The sequence below is a fragment of the Desmodus rotundus genome, chromosome 3 (assembly GCF_022682495.2).
Source record: "Desmodus rotundus isolate HL8 chromosome 3, HLdesRot8A.1, whole genome shotgun sequence".
Classification (NCBI taxonomy): Eukaryota; Metazoa; Chordata; class Mammalia; order Chiroptera; family Phyllostomidae; genus Desmodus; species Desmodus rotundus.
The window spans coordinates 17,630,737-17,656,951 of record NC_071389.1 but is presented as its reverse complement, the minus strand read 5'-3'; the positions used below and the strand labels follow the sequence as shown (position 1 = coordinate 17,656,951).

General features: G+C 41.2%; 1 protein-coding gene across 8 annotated transcripts; it reads left to right on the top strand.

Annotated features, from left to right (window-relative positions):
- Positions 1–2: 2 nt before the first annotated feature.
- TAF12 (TATA-box binding protein associated factor 12) lies at positions 3–25,568 on the top strand. 8 transcript variants are annotated; one of them, XM_045190736.2, is made up of 7 exons: positions 18–129; positions 10,784–10,868; positions 11,592–11,843; positions 13,597–13,674; positions 16,509–16,623; positions 23,023–23,111; positions 25,092–25,568. In XM_045190736.2, the coding sequence occupies exons 2-7, from the start codon at positions 10,797–10,799 to the stop codon at positions 25,125–25,127; spliced, it is 642 nt and encodes a 213-aa protein (XP_045046671.1). In that variant the 5' UTR covers positions 18–129; positions 10,784–10,796; the 3' UTR covers positions 25,128–25,568. The 8 variants fall into 8 exon arrangements, with proteins under 8 accessions (XP_024410231.1, XP_045046671.1, XP_045046672.1 ...); XM_045190737.3 differs by lacking the exon at positions 10,784–10,868 and adding an exon at positions 3,169–3,205 and having other exon boundaries at positions 54–129; XM_053920102.1 differs by lacking the exon at positions 18–129 and adding an exon at positions 3,182–3,205.
- Positions 25,569–26,215: the final 647 nt, after the last annotated feature.

The following is a 26,215-nucleotide window of genomic DNA, read 5'->3' as shown; positions in this document are numbered from 1 at the left end:
GTTTCCGGGTTGGAGGCGGGGAGCGGTGCCGGAAGGACTCGGGGAGGGCCGAGCAGTCTGACCGGCTGCCGAGACGATCGCTTCACTCGGGCAGTCTCTGCATATCATGGGGAGATAGACCTGCTGCCTGTGAGTCTTGGGCCCTGGCAGTTGAGGAAAAAGAGCGGGAGGAGGGAGTCAGGACCCAGACCCACAGTGGGTCAGTGTTTGAAGAGGCAGATTGTTGAGACAGGACTGCGAGGACTCTTGGGACGGGACTGAAGGGATCGGGGCTCCGAGAAGACGCGGCTGTGGGGACCCGGGCTCCAGACGGGACTTAGGGAACGGGAACAGATGTGAGTTCTCTGGCACCTGAGAGAAAACGGTCTGAGAGGGACAGGATTGTGAGGACCCGGGCTCCTAAGAGGAGAGTGGTAGGAACGGAACGGGGCGTGAAGACACCGGCTCCTGAGAGGTAAAAGCGGAGCTGTGAGGACTTGGGCTCCTAAGAGGCAGAAGTGGGACAGTGAAGACCCGGGCAGCTAAGGCTTCAGAAACAGCAGAAAGACTTAGATTCTGGAGGGGCAGAAACAGTAAGGGAACTTTTGGGTTTGGGAGGAACAGGAGCGGGCAGTGAAGACGGGCTTCTATGGGGACAAGATCGGAGCTTGGAGACTCCGAAGTACCTGAGGGAACAGGGCTGTGAGGACCCGAACTCCTAAAAGCAAAGCGTATCAGGGGCCGTGGCTGTGAGATCAGCCTCTAAGGGAAGGGAAGAGAATTTGGAAAACTATGGTGATCCATTTTTTTCCTCTCATATTCTCTGAACCCAGAGTGGTAAAGGATGTGTTCAGGAGAAGAAGACTTCTTCGCTCTGCCTCCTTGGCTTTTGGCAGCTTTTCTTGTGTCAGATACTTAATCTGGGAAGGCCACATGCATTATTCTTGCGAAACTGATGTGAAGTGAAGCAGTTTGAACTCAGTTATGTACTTGACAAGTGCTTTAAATTCCATTCCACTCAACCCTGACCGAGTACAGATCTCTACATCTCATATAAAAGAATGTCAGAGATGGAAGGGCCCGAAAGATATTTTTAAAATTCCCGTTTTACGTGTAAAGAGGGCTTAGGATCACAGTGAAGCGATGCTGATTACATCATGATTTTGGTACGGTACCCTGCTGTACATAGCAGATAGAAGATGCTTGGTTAAAAAAAAAAATGCTTGGTTAATATCCCTTGAAAACATGCTTCTCGAATCTGCTCTAACTTCACACCTAAGAGAGAATCTTTACAGACTCTACTACTTTAGTTTTAGTCTTGCTACTGTATCACAATGATACAGTGAATGTCACTACCAGTTAAGAAACCTTTCGGTGAAGCCCGTCCCTCCCCCAAATGATGTAGTAAGCCATTTAAAAGTTGCAGATAAGTACGCTGTATCCTGTAGTTTTAGCATAAGCATCCACTGGAGATGGCTGCTTTTACGTAGGGTTGGCAGAGAGACATGGACCAGTCACTTCTCTTCTTAAGTGATATCTTGTACTGAACCTACTCAGTCTAACCAGGCAACATCATAAGCACTCTCAAGTATTTTTAAATTTTTATTGACTTTATTGGGGCGACATTGGTTGATAAAATGTAGTTCGCAGGTATACAGTTCTATAATACATCATCTGTATATTATATTGTGTGTTCACCACCCCAAGTATTAGATCTTAGATCCTTTAATTACCACTTATAGCCCCTCAAATTCGATATTGTTAGCCCCATTGTACAGATAAGGACATTGGGTCAGGGATGAAGTACCTTGTCTAAAATCACACAGTATTAAGTGGCCCAGCCCTAGACAAACCCAGTTATGTATTTGATTAATTTTTTTTCTACTTTTCTATGTGGATTCCTCTCCATGTTTGTTTGCCCATCAGCAAAATGGAAGTAGTAGTTTTACAAAACATATTGTTGAATGAACTCACCCCTTCTCCTTAAGACTCAATGCTAAGTACTATAACTTATTAGGGTACTTATGTAGTGTGGTATTTGAAAAATACTAAATTCCTGTATTTTTACTTTTATTACTATTTTTAAATTTTTGTGTTTTTAAAGAAACATATTCAAGATAGGAAAAAACAGGACCTGAATAGAACTTTTTCGGAGGCCAAGAAAGGCCAGTTTGAAACAAGGGCCTAAATTAGATTAACTTTACAATTCTGACATAACTAGGTGATTGAGGAAATTGGGATAACTTAGTTGAAACTATTTTTTCCCAATGAGTTAGCTTATGCTATTTGCAGGCGCCTATACTGTATACAGGTGATCAAAACTTATACCAAATTATGAGGTTAATAAGTATGCTCATGCCACCATTTCAGAGTACTTAATGGTTCGGTGATAATTTATTACTGGATTAATAGCCTCACCTTCATTTACAAAATATACTTATTTCACTCCTTGGTGGCTCTAACGTTGATTGAATTATTATAATAGGATTTCAAAGTCCCTGGAAGGGACTTTAGAATTTGCCTGGTCCTGCCGTGGAAGCTGGTCACAGGGAGCTCACTTAACTCAGTGGCAGAAGTAGGATGGTACCCAACCCTCCTTGAGTTGGGTCTTCTCCTATCAGTCTCCTGCTGACTATTTGTCACTACTGTTTTATTTCAATCCACTTTTTTTTCCCTAATGTCTGTAGTCATAACAATGGTTATAGGATACCACCGACATATCAGAATGGATGAAACCTTTTAGTTTTAAAACACTCAAGTTTATAACTAACATTTAGAAAAGGAGAGCATATATATTAGCGAACATTTAAAACATGTTCTCCCTTGTGCTTACAGTGTACCACACACTCTTTAAGTGCTTTAGATACATAAACTTTGTGAATTGCCACAACAGTCCCATGAGATATTCTTTATGATTAACTCCATTTTACAGATGAGGAAATTGAGGCATAAAGAGATTAGGCAACTTGCTCGAGGACATAAAGTTAATCAGTGGCAGAATTGGTACTTGAACCCAGATACTGTCAGCAGAGGCCATGGTCTTAGCCACTGTATTGTACTACCATTGTATTAATTAAAAACCACCTAAACAGGTTCCAACTAGTTCAAAAACTAGTGGAGAAAACTCATATGTCTCTTGCTTTCAAGTCTCACACACTGCAATTAATTGACTCTTTTTGGTTCATTTAGGCCGGGAAGAGAAGCCAGCGAGGAGATAAACAATCAGGTAGAAAACCCAGCCATTAAGTCAAATCATGCACCACAGTGGCCTTTATGCCATCAGGGTGGTAGTCCCCTTGTCTCCACATTTTGTGTAAATAATAAGTTCCTAAACATTTCAAAGATAAAAGGGTGTTAAAGATAATCTGATCTTCTAGTCTCTTCTTTTCTTCCTTAAAAAAAAAATCTGTTAATGGAACAGATGCCCAGAGAAGGCCAGGTCTTTTAACTATTGCAAGGTCTCCACTGGCTTCTTACCTTCTGAAAAATCAGATCCTTTTAATACAATAATAGCGTTGCAACTGGATTTCTATTTGAGGAACAAAGTTGCTAAAAGCAAAAACAGGGCTTGTCATCCTCAGCCTTTCAACCACAGTTTGAATGTGATGGGCTGGGGGGAGGGAGACTATACTCGGCTATTTAATTAAACTTGTGGCCGTACAATATTGATTACTGGGGCACGGACTTGCTGGACTTTGTGAATCTCATCATAGCACATGATTTCCACATAGTAAGTGCTAGTCAGGGTTTACTGTTACAATTGTCCTCTCAAACTGCCCCATAGTTAATGCCTCTGTTTTTTACACAGCAGTACATCTCTATCTTTTGGCATTTTAAGGACATGAGAGTTAGAAATTTGAGTAGCCCAAAGGCAACCGTGCTAAGTGACATGATGGAATTCAGGTTATTTATAATCACTTCATTCCACTGTGTTGGTCAGCATCATCCACAATAGGGCTTGATGAAAGTTGTCAGTAAACAGGTCATTTGAATGGAGAATCATTAACCATTCTGATCAAGCTGTGATATTTTGTTTTTCACATTTTCACGTAATAAAATTCTCCTTTTGTGGGATATGGATCCATGAGTTGTAACAAGTGCATACAAGGAGGTACCCAAGAAAAACCAGAATTATCTCCTGGAGGGTGGGCTCCTTGTAATACAGGCTTCCCCTGCTAGGTGAGTATTCCAGGAAACCATCTGTGTCTGTACCAGCTGGCGTTGTTGTGAGAGGTTGCATTTGGTTTCAGTGATTTTTTTTTTTTGAAGACTCAATGTGGTTAACCATTTCAGGATGGGTGATTTACGACTGTGCCTGCCCACATAGCACTGACCGATAGCAGTTTTTGACCAAAAATGTCATGACTCCCATGCCCCACCCACTCAATTCACCCTATCTCACGCTGAACAACTTTTTTTTGTTTTCCTGGGTGAAAAAAGCCCTCAGACAGAAATGTTTTGCTGATGTGGAAGAGGTGAAACAATAAAACAACAGAAGCCCTAAAAGGCATCAAAATCAACAAGTTCAAAAACTGTTTTAAGCAGTGAAAAAAAAATCTCAATAGGTATTTTGAATACGTTGAAGGTGACTGAAGTGTAAACATGTTAGAATAAATACACAATTGTTTATAAGTAAATTCCAGGGTTTTTTGGGTCCCCCCTCATACTGTCATGTAAGCACTGTAACACTCAGGTTACCTAACAGTTCCACCACTCCCAAATTCCCCCCCCACTACTGCTCCTTTGTAGACAAACCCTCCCCCACCCAAACGCCTGACACCTGATCTGTTCTCCATCCATATAGCTTCACCTTTTCCAGAGTGTCATATAAATGGAATCATACAGTAAGTAACCTTTGGAGCCTTGTGTCTTTCACTTAGCATAACACATTTGGGATTATCCCTGTTGTTGCATGTATCGGTTCTCCCTTTCTATTGCTGAGTTGTATAGATAAACCTCGTTTGTTTATCCATTCACCAGTTAAAGGGCATCTATCTGGATTGTTTCCAGTTCTTGGCAGTTATAAATAATGTTGCTATGAACATTTACATACTGATTTTTGTGTAAATACAAGTTTTCACTTCTCTAGGGCACATACTTGAGAGTGGGATCATTGGGTCATACAAGCACATACTTCACTTTATCAGAATCTGCCAAACTTTTCCAAGGAGACTGCATCATTTTACATTCACATCAGAAATGTGTGCCTATGTCAGTTGCTCCACGTCCTCTCCAGCACACTTGTTTATTTTTATTTTTTTAATTTTAGCTGTTCTAATAGGGATTTAGTGGTGTCTCATTGTGGCTTTAATTTGCATTTCCCTAATGACTAATGAATATTGAGCATCATTTCATTGGTTTACTTGCCATCTATATATCTTCTTTGGTGAAGGATCTCTTTGCCCATTTTTTATTAGTTTTTGTTGTCTTTTTAAAAATTTTTATTTATTGATATTTAGAGAGAGAGGGAGGGGGAGAGAGAGAGAAACATCAATTTGTAGCTCCACATATTTATGCATTCATTGGTTGATTCTTGTATGTGCCCTGACCTGGGATTGAACCTGCAACCTTGGCATATTGGGAAGATGCTCTAACCAACTGCGCTACGCAGCCAGGGTGGGTTTTTTTGTCTTCTTATTGTTGAATTTTAAGAGTTCTTTGTATATCCTGGGTACAAGTTATATGTCAGATATGTGATTTGTAAATATTTTCTCATAGTCTGTGACTTAATCTTATTTTCCTTTGCAGAGTAGAAGTTTTACATTTTGGAGTAAGTCCACTTTATTAATTTCTTTCTTTTGTGGGTTGTGCTTTTGGTGTTGTATCTAAGAACTCTGCCTAACCCAAAGTCATGATAATTTCCTCCTAAGGTTTCTTCTAAAAATGTTATACTTTTACATTTTTATATCTATGATCAGTTTTGAATTTATTTTTGTATAAAGTGTGAGATGTAGGTCAAGATTCACTTTTGTGTTCACCACTATATATTTTATTATACTTAAAAACAAAGATCAATATTACCTGTTTCTTCAGAGGAAACTAACTAAATAATAGTTTAAAAACATTTTTTAAAGGTTTTACTTATTTATTTTTAGAGAGAAGGGAAGGGAGGGAGAAAGAGAGGGAGAGAAACATCAATGTGTGGTTGCCTCTCATGTGCCCCCAACTGGGGACCTGGTCCACAACCAAGGCATGTGCCCTGACTGGGAATCAAACCGGCGACCCTTTGGTTCTCAGGCCAGCGCTCAATCCACTGAGCCACACTAGCCAGGGCTCAACATAATATTTTTATGACTCTCATTCTTTCTCAGTGTATTCCATTATATAATTATACCCTACTTTGTTTAACAATATCACTTTTGATAGACATTTGGGTTGAAATTTCTTGTGTGTATAGTATTCTATCACATACAAGTTGCTACTGTAAATAGCTAAAAATGAAACTATGGGATCAAAACAATAGATACTTTTAAAATTTGGGTAGATACTACTAAGTAGCCCTTTATAGTGACCTGTAGCTAACTTATATTCTCTTCACTCCCCAAAATATGAAATGATTCTTTCTCCATAAAGTTTTTAAAAACAGTATGTATAAAACTTTTTCATCATTGCCAAATGGGGAATAAGAGGTAGCTCGTAGTTTTAATTTGCATTTTTATTATGAACTAGAATAAGAATTACTTTATTATTTTAATGGCTATTTGAATTTCTCTTTCTTGTGCTGTCATATTTTTTGCAATTTTGGGGGGGTAGTTGGGTGTTTATTGATTGGTAGATAATTTTTGCTAGTTTGTCTTTTGTCCTTTGACTTTATTTATTCTGTTTGTTGCTATGTAGACATTTTTTATTTTTATGTAATTTAACATATCAGTCTCTTCTTTTATGGCTCCTGAGTTTTAGGTCATCTTAAGAAGGATTAAAGTTACTCTTGAGAATATATTTTTCTAATTTTTAAAAATTGAGCCCTAGCTGGTGTGGTTCAGTGGACTGAGCACCAGCCTGAGAATCAAAGGGTCTCCGGTTCAATTCCCAGTCAGTGCACATGCCTGGGTTGCATGCCAGGTCCCCAATGGGGGGCATGTGAGAGGCAACCACACACTGATGTTACTCTCCCTCTCTTTCTCCCTCCCTTCCCCTCTCTAAAAAATAAATAAATAAAATCTTTTTTAAAAACTCGAGGCAATTTTAGATGTATATGCAGTTGCAAGAAATAATAAAGAGCGATCCCTGTACACTTTGCCCAGTTTTCCCCACTGGTCACATTTTGCAAAACTGTTGTGTAATACAACAACCAGAATATTGACATTGATACAACCTACCAATCTTACTCAGACTTCCCCAGTTTTGGTTACACACTTTTGTTTGTGTGCATGTGTATTGAGTCTTACAAATCACTTTTTTCATGTAATCCATCCCTATAGTCAAGATACTACACACCTCCATTACCACAAGGGTCCCTGGTATTGCCCTTTTATAACCCCCCACCCCCTCACCCAACCTCTGAAAACCTCAGTAATTTGTCCTCTATTTCTAAAATTTTGTCATTTTAAAAATGTTATATATAAATGGAATCATACAGTATGTACTCTTTTTGGATTAGCTTTTGTTCCACATAATTCTCTAGAGGTTTATGCAAGTGGTGTTTAGTGTGTTTCTTTCTATTGCTAAGTAACACACATATTCTGTGGCATGATGTCCTACAGTTTGTTTAACCATTTACCTGTTGAGAGACATCTGAGCTGATTCCAGTTTTTGGCTACAAATAAAGCTACTGATTCCAGCTTTTGGCTACAAATAAAGCTACTGTGAACATTCATGCACAAGTTTTTTGTGTAAACATAAGTTTTCATTTCTCTAGGATAAAGCCTAGGACTACAATTGCTGGGTCATATGGTAGTTGCATGTTTAGTATTTTTTCAAATCAATTGTATTAAGGTATAATTTGCATACAGTACAATGTAGACATTGTGATTTCATGGTTCTATGAATTTTTTTAAATCCTCGAGGATATGTTGCTTTTAAAGAGAGAGGAAGAGAGAGAGACAGAGACGTGGATGTGAGAAACCACCTCCCACTCGCACCCCAACCAGGGATCAAACCCGCCACCTTTTGGTATACTGGATGACTCTCCAACCAACTGAGCTGCCTGGCCAGGGCTAGTTCCGTGACTTTGATAAATGTACGCAGCTATGTAGGCATCACCCCACTGAAGATACAGAACTTTTATATCACCTTAGAAACTTCCTTCATGCCTCTCTGCAGTCAGTCTCTGCCCTATCAGGAGAGATTAGTTTTACTAGTGATGGAATTTCATATAAATGGAATCATACCATATATATTCTTTTGAGACAGGCTTTTTTCCCCTACTTAAATATTGTAAGATTCATCCCTGTTGTTTTGTGTTTTAGTATTATTTGTTTCGTCCTCGTTTTTAATAAGCTATTTCTTAAAACAGTTTTAGATTTAAAGAAAAATTGCAAAAATAGTACAGAGTTCCCATATACCCTATCCCCAGTTTCTTCATTACTAATACCTTATGTTAACACGGTACCTTTGCTGTAATAAATGAACCAATATTAATTATGAACCAATATTAGAAACATTACTGTTAAGTAAAGTGTATAATTTATTCAGATCCTGGTTTTCACCTAGTGCCCTTATTCTGTTCTAGGCTCCCATGCAGGATAGCACAGTACCTTTCGTGTTCGTGTGTATTTAGGTTACTCTGAGAGCGCATGCTTAGATAGTCAAGAAACTGCACAATGTTACACAGACTGGCTGTACCATTTACATTCCCACTAGCAGTATATAGTGAGCAGGTTTTCTACATCCTTGCCAGCATTTGGTGTTGTCATTGTTTTTTATTTTAGGCATTCTGATAGGTATATAGTTATATGTCATTGTAATTTTAATTTACCTTTATTTTTTTTAAAGATTTTATCTGTTTATTTTTAGAGAGAGAGAAGAGGGAGGGAGGAAGAAAGAGAGGGAGAGAAAAATCGATGGGTTGCCTTTCACACGCCCCCTACTGGGGACCTGGCCTGCAACCCAGGCGTGTGCCCTGACTGGGAATCGAGCCAGCAACCTTTAGGTTCACAGGCTGGCACTCAGTCCACTCAGCCACACCAGCCAGGGCTAATTTGCCTTTGTTTTTAATGATTAATGATGTTGAACATCTTTTCATGTACTTATTTGTCATCTATATATCTTCTTTGGTGAAATGTCTGGTCATCTCTTTTGTCCATTTTTTAATTAAATTACCTTTCTTTTAAACTGTTGAGTTTTGAGAGTTCTTTACACTCTCAAAACTTTACATTCGAGGTGTTAGTTGGAAATGTAGTTTGTATTTTCTCCCGGTCTGTAGCAGATAGTACCAAACCCTATACATACCATGTTAGTTCCTATACATACTTTCCTGTGATAAAGTTTAATTTATAAATGAGGCACAGTAAAAGATTAACAACAGTAACTAATAAAAATAGGACAATTATAATAATATAGTGTAATAAAAGTTATGTGAATGTGGTCACGCTCCCAAAATATCTTTCTGTCCTGTACTTACCTTCTTTGATGATGTGAGATGAGATGGTGACAGGATGCCTACGTGACGAATGAAGTGAGGTGAATGGCGTAAGCACTGTCACATAGCATTAGGCTACTTTAAGGGTAACTTGAACGTAAGCGCTGTGATACCAGAACAGTTGATCTGATAGCGCAGGTGGCTACCAAGTGACAAACTGCAGGCAGCACACACAGCGTGGATATGCTGGATGAAGGGATGATGCATGACCTGGGCACAAGTGGGTGGAGCAGTGTGAGATTTTATCATGCTGTGCAGAAGGGCATGTAATTTAAAACTTATGAATTGCTTATTTCTGGAATTTTCCACTGAATACTTTGAGACTGTGGTTAACTGAAGCTGGAAAGTGAAACCTTGGACAAGGGGTGGGGAGTGGACTACTGTATTTCTATGTCAGCAGTCTTCTCCTATCCTGATTCTTCCAGTGGTAGCATGTGTGGGCAAGGGAGAAGCACAGACCTTATGTGGTTAAAAAAAACAAATAAGCGGTCCTAATACCCTGCAGTCTCCTTCAGCCGGCTCTTGTCCAACAAGTTACTCTTGGTCATGTAACCAACCAGTGCACTTAGTTGCTTTTATTAGGGTAAACCTGGGGAAGATGTCCTATTAGAAAGTTAGAAGGTATGTTGGGGAGGAACTCAGCAATAGGGGCGAGAGTAGTACAGATGCAGATACCCATTCTGGTTGCTAAGATTTACCAAGTTCTGAAAACCATTGCTTTGATTTCTGCAAGTTAAAATTCCACAATTTTGCCTGGTCAGTGTGGCTTGGTTTGTTGGAGCGTCGTCCCATGCACAAAAAGGTCATGGGTTTGGTTCCTGGTCAGGGCACATACCTAGGTTGTGGGTTTGTGCCTGATTGGGGCGCATGCAGGAAGCAATCAGTCAATGTTTCCCTCTCATCTCTCCCCCCCCCCCCCGCTCCCTCTCCCCCCTCAACCCTTCCTTTCTCTCTCTCTCTGACATATTTCATATGCTGCCAGTTTATCCCTAAAGATAGAATATTCATTTTATAGGAAGAGGGTCTGTTATTATAATCATTAAATAATTTTAAAAGTTGTATATGGGAAAGATGGAGATGTTTTTCATGGTGCCCAGTAGTGATAAAGAGATGCTTCTCCACATTCTGTTTGCCTGGATCCTGGTTGGCGAAGGTGTGCCAGGCTGTGGAGCTGAAATGGTTCTGTGGCAAGGGTGGTTCTTGATGCCAGTTGTTCATTTACAGGTAGCTTTTGAAAATGGCTGCCTCTCATTTCACCGGGCTCACAGCTGTTGCTGATGTAATTAAAGATCTAGACACTCAGATAGCTGTAAGTAAGCTCTTTGAGGTCACTGTGGGAGAAACTTGGTGAATGTGCTTCTGATTTGTTGTGACACCAAAGCTGATGTCACAAATTCAAGCTCGTGGCTCTAAACTTTAGCAATCTCAGCTACTCCAGGCTAGGGACCCTGCATGTACTTAAAGATTGCTAACACTCAGAGAAAAAATTGCTCTTGACGGCAAGAAAAGACTTTCACGATTGCTAAAAATTGTGTTTGTTAGGCATAGCCCTGACATAGAGTTAAGCATGTTTTGAAATGTCAGAGTGAACTAATCTGTCTTCTGAAGTTTTGTGATTGGGTTTTAGGTGTGTGACTGTGCCATAATTTCTTTGAATTTAACATTACTTGATGTTCAGTAATAGTGCATGTAGTACTTAACCATGTATTCCCTTTTTACAAAGTCTCCAAAAATGGCTTGCTCATTCTAGTTTATTTTTGTACAAAAGAGTTCTCATTTCATTTACGTACTTATTTCAATTTTGTGGACTATGTCATTTAGCTTTTGGAGAAGAGGTGGTTTCTAAATACCAGGTGAGAGCAATGAATATTCTTCATTCCCTCCATTTTTAGTGTGCAGGTATCAAGTGGTTACCATCTTTTATATACTGAAGACCTTTCAAAGTCTGATAGAGCACACATAATTATACTTTCAAAACTTATCCTTTATTACAGGTGCCTCTAGGGCTCATTTTCCTGTTTTCCTTCCACAGTTGATTGGCCTCGGTCCTCATACCTCCAGAAAGAAACAGGATCTTGATAAGCTCTATGAGCTGAAGTCCAAAGCTCGGCAGATTATGAACCAGTTTGGCCCCTCAGCCCTAATCAACCTCTCCAATTTCTCATCCATAAAACCGGAACCAGCCAACACCCCTCCACAAGGCTCCATGGCCAATAGCACTACAGTGGTTAAGATACCAGGCACTCCGGGGTCAGGAGGGCGTCTCAGCCCCGAAAACAATCAGGTATCATCCTCTTGCTTTTTGCTGTCTGTGGTCACCCCTCATCTGTTTCTCGAACCAGTGGCACTTGGAGAGATGTCCATCTCAGAACGCTGCCTCCTCCCCTCAGTTGAAAATGTCTTTTTCCCTCCTTGGACTTAAAAAGTTCTAAATGGAATGATCATGTGCAACATTTATCAATTTTTACTTGTAGTATTTATGTGTGTCTACCTGCTTATATATACACATATCCATACACATATTAATACAACACCTTACCTATGACAGGTTTTCACATGTTTATATGTAAATATATGTGTGCTATATAATTATTTGACAAATAGTTAAATGAAATAGTCAAATAATGGATTCAATATTCATTTTTCTTACAATAAAAGTACTCTTGCTTTCAGTCTTTTCTCCTTCTAGTTCCTCTAGCTGCTGCCATTATTAACTTTTTGCAGTGATTCTAAAGCCTTCTGCCCTCTTTCTGTTCTTGGTCCTGATTCTGTCCTCTAGAGCCAAAAGAAATAAATATAACCTCTTGACTTGGGCCTCATAGGCTGGGTAGACTAGGATGAGAGGACGACATTGCAAGAGAGTGGGAGGAGGGACTAGCAAAAGTGAATGGGGAGGGTTGGGCAGATAGTCAGAAGACCAACCTATGTGAATGTGGAGTTTACTGGAGAACAGGAGATAAAATTCTGTGGCTAGGATTATGGCAAAACATACTGGGCCTATACTAATTGGTTTCCATTGGAACTTTTAGTTAATAAAAAGTCATTACAAATATTTAATAGAGGAGTAAGTAATATAATCAAAACAGTATGTCTTAGGAGGGTTAACTTGGCAGTAAAGAGACCAGAGAGATAGGAAAGGGGTAGACTGGAAGAAGACCAAGTCTAAGATTTTACAGTAAATCAAGACATGTGTTGAAGGCTTGAATTAAGTGCTAATGGTAGAATGGAGAAGAATGGATAGACCTGAGACATCATTAACAAAGGTTTATTTTTTTTTAATATTCTATTTTTCCTTATTTCCAAGTTATTCATGTTTATCACAGAAACTTTTAAAAAACACAAAGAATAAATAGCCAATAATTCTACTACCACTCAAAAATAACTATGGTTAGCATTCCGGTGTGGGTCTTTGATCATTTTTAATGGTATATACATGTGACATGACATTTCCTCTGTGAAAGACAGATAGTTGTACGCACTTATACAAGATTTAGTTATACAAAGATGAACACATGTTCCCTGCCCTCAGGGAGCTTTCAGCCTATGAAGTCAGAAACAGGTAAGTTTATAAATGTACATGATAGAAGGGTATACAGGGTACAGTAGAGGCCAAAGGAGGAAGTAAATGCTTTTACCTGGGTAGGCTAGAAAAAGCATCAGAAAGGAGGCACCATGAGCCAAGCAAGTAGGAAGAAGGATGGAAGAGCAAGTCCAAAGGCAGCAGAGGCACTGTACAATCTGTGGTGGTCAGAAAATTGTAAATTATTTAATGTAGAGGGAAACTGAGCCACAGATGAGACGGAAACTGCCTGATGGACTTGGCCTCTCTTCCAGACTGCTCTTTCTGCCTTTCCCTGGACTACTTCAGTCTTGAGAGTGTAGTTGTAGCAATACCACCAGGTAGGCCAGACTGTTAACTCCTTGGAAAGCAGAAACTGAAGCCAACAAATTGACAATCTTTCTTCATCATAAGGTAATGAGTTTTTTGTTTGTTTCCTTGATACTTGGCTGAAAACTCTTCTCCCGATTAACTTTAGGTATTGACTAAGAAGAAATTACAAGACTTAGTAAGAGAAGTGGATCCTAATGAGCAACTAGATGAAGACGTGGAGGAGGTAAGGTGGTTGGGTACCCCGAGACTGTCCCTGAGAGACAGAAAAGAATAGTGGTTACGAGCACAGACTTTAGAGCCAGACAGATCTGACTTTGCATCTTGGCTCTGCCGCTTAACAGCTTTGTAGCTAAGGACGAATCACTTAAGCTTCCTGACACTCAGCTTCCTCCTGTGTTGATAGGGTATGACGTTATTTATCTGTAGGGTTATGGTGAGGGTCCCATGGAATAACTTAAACAAGTCACTTTATATCTAACAGCTGCTGCTACTTTTACCTGGCAAAAAGGACAGAGTCTGCTATTATAGGAAGTCACTTTCAACAATGTTAGTTGCTCCTAGAATATTCCTCCATGTTTAAGTATATTACTCAAGGTAATGTACTTAAACACTCAAAGTAATATACTTAAACAGATATTCTTATTTTCATTCTTTTTCCTTTTTTTAAACAGATATTCTGTATTTTTTTAAATTTACTTTTAGAAAGAAGTAAAGGGAAGGAGAAAGAGGGAGAGAAATATGAATGTATAAGAGAAACACACATCAATCGGTTGCCTGTTGCATCTGGAGACCAACCGACAACCTAGGCGTGTGCCCTGACTGGGAATCAAACCAGTGACCTTTTGGTTAGCAGACTGGGCGCTCAATCCACTGAGCCACACCAGCCAGGGCTGATTCATTAATTTTATAATAGTTTATTGACTTCCTTTTATGATAAATGATAATTGTGTTAAACCATTCACATTCATGCCATACACTCTCTCCTTTCCCTCATTTTTCCCATATAATTTTATCACAATTATTTAATAACTCAAAAATCAATATTTACATTAGTCTGACTACACAAATATTATTTACCACAGAGCCAAGTCATTCATGTCTTCGATTACTTTGCCTTTTTTGTGTAACTCATTTTCTCAAAGTTGATAATTGACTCATTTTGGTTAGTTTTCTATGTGCCTTTTTTATTCTGCCTCCCCCAGCAGCTCTGTTATGTACCTGTCAACATTGTTTTCCGAATGGAAAAATAATCTGTTGGTTTACGTCATCCCCCATGTCCCTGCCCCAAGATTTCAATCCCAGAAAATGCCATCCTCTTGTGGTCTGATTAATGTTAGTTCACTTGCATAAATCCCTCCTAGGTCTTCCTTTGGCCTCTTGGAATCTCTTGTTTCCTAGATCACACATCTGTGTTTTTACATTATTTCCTTTTTTGGTTAAAGCACTTTTTTTTTAAACTTTCTACAGAAGAATAGATAAGAGGTAAATGTCTTAAATTGACTACATTCTAACCTCACGCTTAATTTTTAGTTTGGCTGTATTTAGAATTCTATTTTGGAAATCATTTTTTTCCTTTCAGCTGTGAAAGGATTGCTCTATTATCTTCTGAAAATCTCCTATTAAGAAATCTTAAGCTATTCTGATCCTGACCCTATTGGGGTCTTAATCTTTTTCCTATTCTGAATTTTCATATGAGCCTGAGTATGTTTATTTTTTCATTTGTTGTACTAAGTTTTTGAAGGCTTCTTTTTTTTAGCAACTAGTGTGCCTCAATTATGGGATGATTTTGTGTATTTTGCTTTGATTTTGCCTTTGCTGAGGCATATATAATGATAGGGAAAGAAAATACAGGTTATGAAAACAGTATAACTCCTTTTTTTTTGTTTTATTTTAAACAGAGGGAGAATATTTGCCCTTTTTGTATAAATGTGGATTTTTTTGGAGCAGCACCTTTATTAAGATATAATTCATGCACCTATTTGAAATACACAGTTTGGTGGGTTTTAGTGTATTCAGAGTCATGCAACTGTTAACACAATCAACTTTAAAACAATTACATCATCCTTAAAAGAAACCCATACTCACTCCCCATTTTCTCCAGGCCTCACAGCCCTAGCTACTAATATATTTTCTGTCTTTATAGATTTGCCTATTCTGAACATTTCAAATACATAGAATCATAATATTTGGTCTTTGTGACTGCCTTCTTTCACTTAGCATAATGTTTTGTTTGTTTTAAGGTTTTACTGTAGAGAGAGGAGAGGGAGGGAGAAAAAGGGATAGAAACATCGATGTGAGATAGAAACATCGATCCGTTGCCTCTTGTACTGCGTACCCCAACTGGGGACCAAACCGTCACCCAGGCATGCGCCCTTGACCAGGATTCAAACCGGCAACCTTTTGCTTTGCAGACTGATGCCTAACCAACTGAGCCACACCGGTCAGGGCCGTAGAATGATGTTTTTAGCTTCAGAATTCTGATTTTGCTCATCACACAGTCCAGGATTAATTTATAATGAAGCGGAAAGAACCCAGGATTTGGACTCAGAACCTCGAGGTTGAATCCTGGTTCCACTGCTTAGTAGTTGCATGGCCATGAGCAAGGTAGTCTCCTGAAGTCCTAGCATCCTCTACTGTAGAATGAGGACAAAATTCATGCCCCATTTTTTTTCACAGGGTTATTATAAGGACTAGGTAAGATAATGGAAATAAAGCTGCTTTAAGAGACTATGAGTGAAGAGTAATAATGACTCACTCTTGTTTTTCCACCTAATTCAGAAGACAGTATGGGGGAGAAGGATTGGGCTGGTTGGTGCCTGCTGGGTAGAAAGTGTAGAAAGCTCATCCTCAGGAAGGTGTGAACTGCACTCCGCCTGGTTAATGAGTTAATGTGTTTCTATTACCATTGTCACTCCTCCTCCTCACCTTAAGCCAAAGGCTGATTGTAGGCCTTCTAATAGAAAGCCTGACTAAATAAATCTGTGGTTGTCCCAGCTACAGGCACCCACCTGGCCAATGACATGGTTACTCTCCCATACTGTTTTTTGTCTTCCCCAGATGCTGCTGCAAATTGCTGATGATTTTATCGAGAGTGTGGTGACAGCAGCTTGTCAGCTTGCTCGGCATCGCAAGTCCAGCACCCTGGAGGTAAAGGATGTCCAGCTGCACCTAGGTACGTGGTCTCATTTCTCTGAGGTGTCCACGCTATTGCTCCTTCAGGACCGTCAGGAGCAGGGTAGTCAGAGGAACCGTTGTGCCAGGATTCGACCTTTGGGCTCTGAGATTTGTGTGGGGTTTGCCACTTTCTAATTGTGTCACCTTATCCTTCTTCCTTAATTTCTCTTAGAGCCCATTTCCTCATCGGTAAAGTGGAAATCATAATATCCTCCTTACATGGTAATTGTGAGAATTATGGATTTGGTTTGTAAAATGACTTGGCACAGGTCCTGGCTGGTGTAGCTCAGTGGATTGAGTGTGAACCTGCGAACCAAAGTGTCACCGGTTCAATTCCCAGTCGGGGCACATGCCTGGGTTGTGGGCCGGGTCCCCAGTGGGGGGTGCGCTAGAGGCAACCACATGTGGATGTTTCACTCCCCTTCTTTCTCCTTCCCATCCCCTCTCTCTAAAAATAAATAAAATCTTTAAAATATTTTTTAAAAAATAAAAATAAATAAATAAAATGACTGGCACAGGACCTGGCCCAAAGTAAGAGCTTAATAAATGTAGCTACTGTATCTCTACCATTCAAATAATGGTGTTTCCCTTCCAGTTTTTGCCTTATATACATTTTTCCCAAGAAAATGATCATTGTAATGCAAATACCATTTTGTTTTCTGCTCTCCTACTTAAGAGACAATAAATTAGAGCTTGGGTTTTTCTAGAAGATACTCATCTAACATTGATAACCATCATCTCTTCAAAATGAATAAGCCCCCCTCTGCATTGGTTGTAGTGTGATCAAAAGACAGCAAACCATTGCCCTGACAGGTGTGGCTCAATGGGTTGGGCATCACTCCAAAAAGCAAAAGGTTGCTGGTTTGATTCCCAGTCAGGGCACATGCCTAGGTTGTGGGTCAGGTCTGCAGTTGGGTGAGTGTGAGAGGCAATTCATCATGTTTTTCTCACACATCAATGTTTCTCTCCTTCTCTTTCTCCTGTCCTTCCCCTCTAAAGAATAAATAAAATTTTTTAAAAAGAAAGAAAGCAGTCTATAACTACAGAGATAGTCAGGCCAAGTGAATGAGGCAGAAGATATTAAGGGATTCAGTACAGATCAGCCCGTGACTGATCACTGAAAGGCTTAGTCCCCAGTATCAAGAAGATATTATTTGGGGAGGTGCTGGTAGTCTAGGTGGAGTAAATGACACACTTCTGGTTAATGTTGCTGGTGTTATTATCAGAGGACAGATAGTTTGATGATACATTATTATGTAACAAATCTCCCCAAAACAGTAGCTTAAAACAACAACACTTGTTTTGGTTCATAAATCTGGGTGTTGACTGGGCTTATTAGCTAGACAGTTCTGCTAAGGCTCCTCTTACAATTAAAGTCAGATGGTGGGCGAGGCTCAGATTGTTTTGAAGGAAGGTGTATTAGTCTCCAAGGCTGATGTAATAAAGTACCACTAACTAGGTGGTTTAAAACAACAAAACGTATTTTCTCACAGTTCTGGAGGCCAAAAGTTTAAAATCAAGGTGTGATGCGGACACTGGGATGTTATGGATGAGACGAGACAAATTCACAGGAACTACAGAAATCCTGTCGAGGAAAAGGGATGACATTGCCGCTCTCTCAGTGAAAGAGAGGGCTGGCCCTGTCCCTTGCCGGGACAGGCTTTTTTGGGGTTTAATTTGCATAGGAATACAAGGCCTATAGATATAAAGCTCATCAATCATTGTTAGGCAGAAATGATCAAACAATAGATAACACTCAAAGAACTATGAGGGCTTATTTAGAGTCAGGGTCAAATAGCTAAAGGGCCACAAAACTTTGGGGAACAAACTCATTTGCCTGGACCCTTATCATTTAAATTGAAGGTATTAGCAAAGCAGGTTTCAAGGGATTTTATGCATTCTTTCTTAGGCCTGATTGCCCTAGGGAACCCGCTCTTTCCAGCACAGGGCTGCACCCACCTCCGGCATTGTTTCAGGCTTAAGTCAGGGAGGGGAAGTAAGGAAGCCAAGAGATTAGGAGACTTCTTGCAGACAGAATGAGGACTCAGGCTATGTCAAAGCTGAGGGGCAAGGGTCCATCACCCCCTTTTACTATAGCCCCCCAAGTCCTTCCCTGAGGTCCCCATTGCAACTATGCCTGTCTTAGGTCGGCCCTCCTCTGAGGAATCTTACACATCATTGGCTAACCAGTCATCCACCCAGGGCCAAGCAGGGTAAAGTAAAAGCGGGCAGAGGCAGGCCCCTACTAGGAAGATAAGCTTTTGTCTCCTAAGTGGCTTATGGCCCCAAGGCCTTTTTACTCAGCCTTAGCCATGGGGAGCCATGGGGGGTTACAGCTTCTGAAACCAGGCAGGGCGGTTCACAACAGGTGTCACCAGGGTGTAGTTTCTTCAATGCCTCTATTGAAGAATCTTTCCTTGCCTCTTAGCTTCTGGTGGTAGCCAGCAATCCTGAGCATTCTCTGGCTTATAGCTGTATCACTCCAGTCTGTACCTCCATCTGCACATGGCCTCTCCTGTGTGTGTGTGTGTGTCTTTCTGTGTCTCTTATTCTCTAAGATACCAGTCAGATTGGATTAAGGGTCCATCATACTCCACTATGACCTCATCTTAACTAATGACAGTTGATCCTTGAACAACATGGGTTTGAACTGCGTGGGTCCATTTATATACAGGTTTTTTGCAGAAATCACAGCCAGCCCTTTGTATTCTCAATTTTCATGCTGCAGATTTAGCCAGGCACAGATGAAAACAGCATTTTCTATCCGAGGTTGGGAATCACATATGCAGAGGACAAATATGTTTTGCGTGGATTTTCAAGTGCATGGGCGTCGGTGCCCCTAATGTCCCCATCGTTCAAGGTTTAACAGCACATCTGCAACAACCCCATTTGCATTTCATTTTGAGGTACTAGGGGTTGCCTAGTACCTCTGACTTCAGTATATCTTTTGAGGATACAGTTCAACCCATAACCGAGCTGCATCATGTCCATGTCTGATGCTTGGGCTAGGAACTCTCAAAAGGCCGGGACTGGGCAGTTTTCTCTCTGCCTCTGCCTCTGTCATCTCTCTGCATGGGCTCCTCATATGCGGCCCCGGGATGGCTGGACTCACATGGCAACTGAAGGCTCCCAGAATGAGTGTCCCCGAATCACCTGGCAGAAACTTCATGTTGCTTTCTAACCCAGTCTCTGACGTGACACAGCATCACTTCTGCTAAATTCTGTCCTTTGAGGCCATCACAAAGGCCTGTCCAGGTTCAAGGGAAGGGAAGGGAAACACTTGATGGGAGGAGTATGAAGGAATTTGTAGACATGTTTTAAAATCACGACAGTGCAAATTCATAGAAACATAAAGTAGAATGGCGGTCACCAGGCCTGGAGAGAGGGGAAGGAATGGGAAGTTACTGTTTAATGGGTACAGAGGTTTGATGGAAAAATTTGGGAAGTGGGGAGTGGTAATAGTTGCACAACAGTGTGAGTATGCTTAATGCCGCTGAACTGTACACTTAGAAGTATTTAAAATGGTCAATTTTATGTATATTTTACACACATAAAACCATAACATATTACATTGAGAGTTTAGCATTGCTATTTTAAAAAATATTTTGTATTTTAATTAGTGAAAATAAAATTAGAATGTCAGTTTATTCATTAAGGGTAAGAAATAATCATCACAGAGACTAGAAAACTCTACATGACCAGACAATATCCACAGCAAGTCTTAAGGAAGCTGAATCATAATCAAAAGATTGCGTGCAGAGCGTGGGGAATTCAGGAACCTGGAAAGAAATACACCAGGCCTGCCGCACACGCCCTCACACCTCTCAACAAAGACAGCCTTTGCCAATAGGGCTGCAAATTCTTTTCTTTTTTTTTTTTAAGTGCTCTTAGAGAAGAAGGGAAGGAGAGGGAGAGAGACAGTGGTTTGTTCCGCTCATCCATGGATTCATTGGTTGACTCTTGTATGTGTCCTCACTGTGGGATTGAACCTGTAACCTTGGCCTATTGGGACGATACTCCAACCCACTGAACTACCCAGGCAGGGCAGGGCTGTAAATTCTTGACACCTCTCTTCTGGATGGACTGGGATGCCAGTGTTTGCTTCTGACCCGGTTTTCTGTATTTTCATAATTGAATAACCTCCTCTTTGACAGAGTCTTTCTTTAGAAATGTGGAAGTTAAATGAGATAATGTACATAGAATGGTTCACACAATGCTGCCATAAACACAAACCATAAACACACACAATTTTAAATATATTGCTACATATCCTGGCTGGTGTGGCTCAGTGGATTGAGTGCCCACCTGCAAACCAAAGGGTTGCCAGTTTGATTCCTAGTCAAGGCACATGCCTGGGTTGTGGGCCAGGTTCCCAGTAGGGGGCGTGCAAGAGGCAACCACACATTGATGTTTCCCTCTCTCCTTTCCTTCCCCTCTTTCTAAAATAAATAAATAAATAAAATCTTTAAAATACATAAATAAAATAAATATATTGCTACACATCCTTACATATATGCATTCATGCCAGGTAGCTACTCTCCTTCTTTAAAGTGACTTTGCAAATCCGCATTTCGATTCACTTTGTGTTGATTGTAAAGTTGAATTCCCACAGAATAAACTTAGTGCCCATTTCAAGTACTGACAACAAATAATATTAGCAGAAGATTTCAGACATTTTTATTTTGAAAGAAATATTAGGAGAGCTCTATATAAAATTATTCTAGAACCAAACATGAATCATTCGTTTACTCAATATTTAATGTACAATAGATACAAATTTTAGCTATGAAACCACTTATATACAATTGGATTTGAGTAAGTGCCTGCCTGGGGCAAAACAAATTTGCAAAACAAATGTTTAAAGTCCTCTAGGGAAGTGTGATAAAGAAGACCCCTTGAAAGTCTTTTTAAATAGACATTCATTCTGTAAAAAATCTTGTGTGAGTGCAATTGACCCTTGAAACGACACAGGTTTGAACTGTGTTAGGTCCATTTATATGCAGATTTTTTTCAGTAACTGTGTACAGTACTGTAAATGTATTTTTTTTTTCCTTATGATTGTAAGAGCCAGAAACCGCCATTCTGCCCGCCTGGGACCTGCTACCTAAGAACTCATCAAACAGGCAACAGCCTGCAGTTACGCCGGGCTTCTTGTACTCCCGAAACTCCCGCCCCGTTTACTGCTTGTGCCTGCAGCCACAGTTCCTGCTCACCCAGTATACCTGACCACAAAACATTCCCTGCTAAACAATAGGCTTGTGAATAATCTAGTATCCTGCAGAAACTAATCAGCTCTAACCCTCTTCCTAGGCAGTTTACCTCTTGCTTTACCCCTGACCCACTCCTTAAGACTCAACCCTAAACTTAGGAAAACACCCACCCTTGTACCCTTGCTGCAGCGGTCTGCTCAGACTCAGCCTGCTTGTTTAGCAGCTTACTGATTAAATCTGATAAACTCAGCGCCTGTTCTCCTGTTGTCTCTCCCCTCACTCTGCCGAACCTAACAATTATTTTCTTAACATTTCCTTTCTTGAGGTTACTTTATTGTAAGAATACAGTATAAAATACATAATAACATACAAAATTAGGTTAATCAACTGTTTATGTAATCAGTAAGGCTTCCAGTCAACAGTAAGCTATTACTAAAGTTCTGGGGAAGTCAAAAGTTATATGCAGCCCTGACCAGTGTGGCTTACTTGGTTGGGCAGGGTCCCACAAAGCGAAAGGTCACCTGTTCGATTCCTGGTCAGGGCACATGCCTGGGTTGAGGGTTCGGTCCTCGGTCGGAGCATGTACAAAAGGCAGCTGATTGATGTTTCTCTTTCACATGGTTGTTTCTCTTCCTCTCTTTCTCCGTCCCTTCTCCTCTCATATAAATAAATAAGTAAATAAATAAATAAATAATGAAGGCTTTCAAAAAAAGTTTTATGCAGATTTTCAACTGCAGGTGCTGAGGCCCAATGTCACACAGCCCCACAGCGAAGCAGCAGAGCTGAGACTTGGCTCTCCGCTCCAGAATGCTAGGAATGCTTTTCTGTTCCTATTCTTCCTTTGGGTTTGGTGGGAGGGGTTACTTTGAGCATAGGAGTAAGACAACTGAAGGAACAAATTACTTTTGTTTTCTGTGCCGCTTCCTGGAGACTTTAGGACTCAGCACCCACAGCTTTGCCTCATTTACCCCTTTTGTCCCTGCAAGAGGGTCAGATGGTGTCCTTGGAAACCTTGGAGGCATGACATGGTATTCCCCCATTTGTACTCCATAGAATCCTTCTGCAGGGTTCCTGTTCCTTAGTCTAGTTAATTGCTTAGACTCATTCTCCCTGACCCTTGACTGAGGATCACACTGCACCCTGACATTCCCAGTCTCCTTATCTCTGTGCTGGCCTTTTCCTTGCAGAACGCCAGTGGAACATGTGGATCCCAGGATTTGGCTCTGAAGAAATCCGACCCTACAAAAAAGCTTGCACCACAGAAGCTCACAAACAGGTGAGGAGCCATCAGAGCCCTGGGGCAGCCACAGCTGATTCCTTGAGCTGTGTCTCAGGGGCGTGAACACAGCGCCCGTCACTATAGTTATCACTTCCGCTCATAGCCCGCTCCACTCTGGACCAAAGGGCAGAGAGGTCAGAGGCAGCGGGGCTCCATGGGAGATCAGTCACATGTTTCTTTGGTGTTTGGCTATTCCCACAGCGGGGTCTCTGTTTTTTCTGTTAACTCTGATGGGCATCGCTTAAAGCTGTGGAATCTAGGTTCTTCTAATATGGATGGAACTCGTCCCTGCCCAACTCCTTAATGGAGTCTTCCTTCATTGTTGGTGACTTGGACATCACATGTGGCCCTGTGACTGAGGGCAGGTTAAGGAAAGGAGAAGTGTGCTGTAGTTGGGGTGGGAGGCAGCACCCAGACTGCTCTGCCAGGCATTCTGGCCTCTGTCCCAGCCTAACCTTTGTTCTCTGTCTCTCTCACGTGGAACTGAGAAGTCAGTCTGAGAACCTAACACCACTTCTGCTGTGGAGCACATTGTCCCTGTCATTGGTCAGTCTAGTGGCAATGGTGGCCTCCCTTGACAAGGCTATTGTCTTTTCTGACTTAATTTAACTGGCCACTCGGATTTGAAAAGTGAGCTTACTCTAAGCTTGACAGGCACACCTGGGCCATCTTGGCCAAGTGCTTTTCCGTAGCACGGGATCTCTGGAGTGGGTATGTCTCCAGAGCTCCCAGAAGAAGCCCTGTGAGGAAGCTTCAATAGCCTGGATCAAAGGACCCACAGTGTTCTTCAGAAGGGAGTCCTTCCAGATAAAAGATGGTCATTTTGTCTCTGCTCCCAGATTATCCACTTTTTAGCCATATATGTATAAACAAATAAAATGTTGCGACAGTCCTTGGTCAAAAACAGCAAGCAAAGCAGTTCAGCAATCTGGCCGGGGCTGGAAATGTTCAAATTTGAACTGCGTGGTCTGACTCTTTCCCTGATGGGTTGTGGTAGAAATTGTCGGTATCAATTTCCTTCGTTGCAAGTCATTCAGCACAGGCTTGAAACAAAGGCCCCTCCATTATTGTCTGCCTCGGCAGGGAGGAGAGTGGGTGTGGGTGGGGAGCCTCAAAAACATGCTTTGATGGCCTTTTCCCTAAGTCCCCAAAGGGCAAGAACTGTCACCTTCTGCTTTTTATTTTTTACAATGAAATAATTTATTACAATTTTGAAAGGCTTGTCTTAAATAAAAGCAGTTATTAAAGGAATAGTTACTGTTCCAGCTAAAAAAATAAGTGAATTCCTAGACGTGGCAGCTGTTGTAGCCAGTTGTGAACCTGGAAAAGGATCACATGGAAACACGGACGAGGGCATGACAAGAGAAGCAAAGGCGCACTGTTAGTGTACATCTCTGGAGTGATGATCAGATTGATAGGATGGTTTATTTACAAGACCAGTGCTCTAACCCCTGAGCTGTGGTGCCTCAAATGGTTTATTTAATCAAGACATTTAAAAATACTAATTTCCTTGATATGCTTTCGAAAGGAAATCTTTCCGCAGCAGCAGTTTGTTAGTAAAAGGAACATATTCCATTCCCTTTATCCAAGTAGAACTAGACTACTTATGAGCCAGTAGCAATCTAAGGAAGTAAAGGAAGGTGGACCTTGAGAATCAGACCTAGAAACAGACACCCTGCACTTCGCTGTAATTAATAATCTTCTGTGCCACCTGCTTTTAACTGTTTTGCCATCCTGCTAGCCTAGAGCAGTTGGTCTTTTGGTGAATGGAATGGATCCGCTGGCCTAGCTAAACATCTCTGCGGCCCTGCAGATTGTCCTCAGGTCAGAGGGAGCCGGCTGAGCTGGCCTGTGCCCGTAGGTTCCACAGGCTTCCGCCTGTGACGTAGACCATGCCATGCCGCCGGCTAGCTACACGGATGTCCCATAAAGTTCCTGACTCTAACCTGTGTGTTGCTTATTTCTCTCTCCTTTCAGAGAATGGCATTGATCCGGAAGACAACCAAGAAATAACACATGGAAAGGTCAGGGAATGGACAACAATGTATTTGGAGATACTTGAGCTGAGACCTCAGCCATCTCATCCTTGGATTTTTTTTTTAATGCTTTACAGAGAAGCATATATTTTTTATTAACAGTGCAGCAATATCTATAATGACTGAGAGGATCTGCCAAAAGAATAAAGCCTCCTACCCCCACTTTGGCCCCTTTTCCCTGCCATCTCAAAGAGGAGCAATGTATCTTCCAGAGAAGATTTTATTTGTGGTTTATTATATAAGTGATTGAATATGGGACAAAGCGGTATGGTCTTGTTTGGTGAGACAGTATTAGCAGGATTTGTAGAGGTTTCTGTTTCCTTCTCCCTTCCCTTTTTCCCTGTACTTTGTAATGTCAGTGTTTATATGAATATGACTTTCATTTGCTTTTCCAGAATAAAAAAGTTATTAATCGAAAGACACAGGGTGCATGGCTTACAGCCTTTGAAATCCCCAAGGGAGTTGGGAGCAGCAGCAAGGCTGGTTGCAGCCCCCTAGTCAGCAGGTGGCAGCAGGGTTACTCACTTTTGTGCCTAAGAAAAGACCCAGAGATTTTCCAGGACTTTACTCCAAGGAAGGCTGTACCTTTGGTAGAAGTTCGAGTGCAGTTTCTCTGCCATAGAATTAGGTAGACCGACCTTCTCTCCTGAGCCCAAACTGAAGAGGCATCCTGGTTTTGACAGAGCCTTTGTTGACCTGCTCTTCTGGAATTCCTAGAGAAAGTCGTGCTCATCCTGGGCCCAAAGAAGGGATGGCAGTAGCCTTGAGGAAAGCCTCTCTGCTCTTAGTTGCTGGTATCTCTGATCCTGGTATTTTCACCATCCTGCAGAGGAAACCAAGCCGCCTAAGACCTCAGGGTCACGACCTTCAGTGGCACCTAGCATCGCTCTGTCCTGTGCCCAGCATAGCCCTTGTGGATCACGAAGGCTCCATGGGCTTCAAGGGGCAAAGCTGTTCCACCCAGGGGTCACAGCTGTTCCACCCAGGGGTCACCAGCACATCCACCTTGCCCTGCTTTGGTTCTCTGCCTCCTGAGGTTGGCCTGCAGTGGGACCCTGCTTCTCA

Bases quoted from the DNA above. Each gene is read 5' to 3' on its own strand.
- TAF12 (XM_045190736.2), top strand. From the start codon at position 10,797: ATGGCTGCCTCTCATTTCACCGGGCTCACAGCTGTTGCTGATGTAATT. The intron at 11,844-13,596 runs GTATCATCCTCT...GATTAACTTTAG, and splicing joins TCAGCCCCGAAAACAATCAG to GTATTGACTAAGAAGAAATT. The intron at 23,112-25,091 runs GTGAGGAGCCAT...CTCTCCTTTCAG, and splicing joins CCACAGAAGCTCACAAACAG to AGAATGGCATTGATCCGGAA.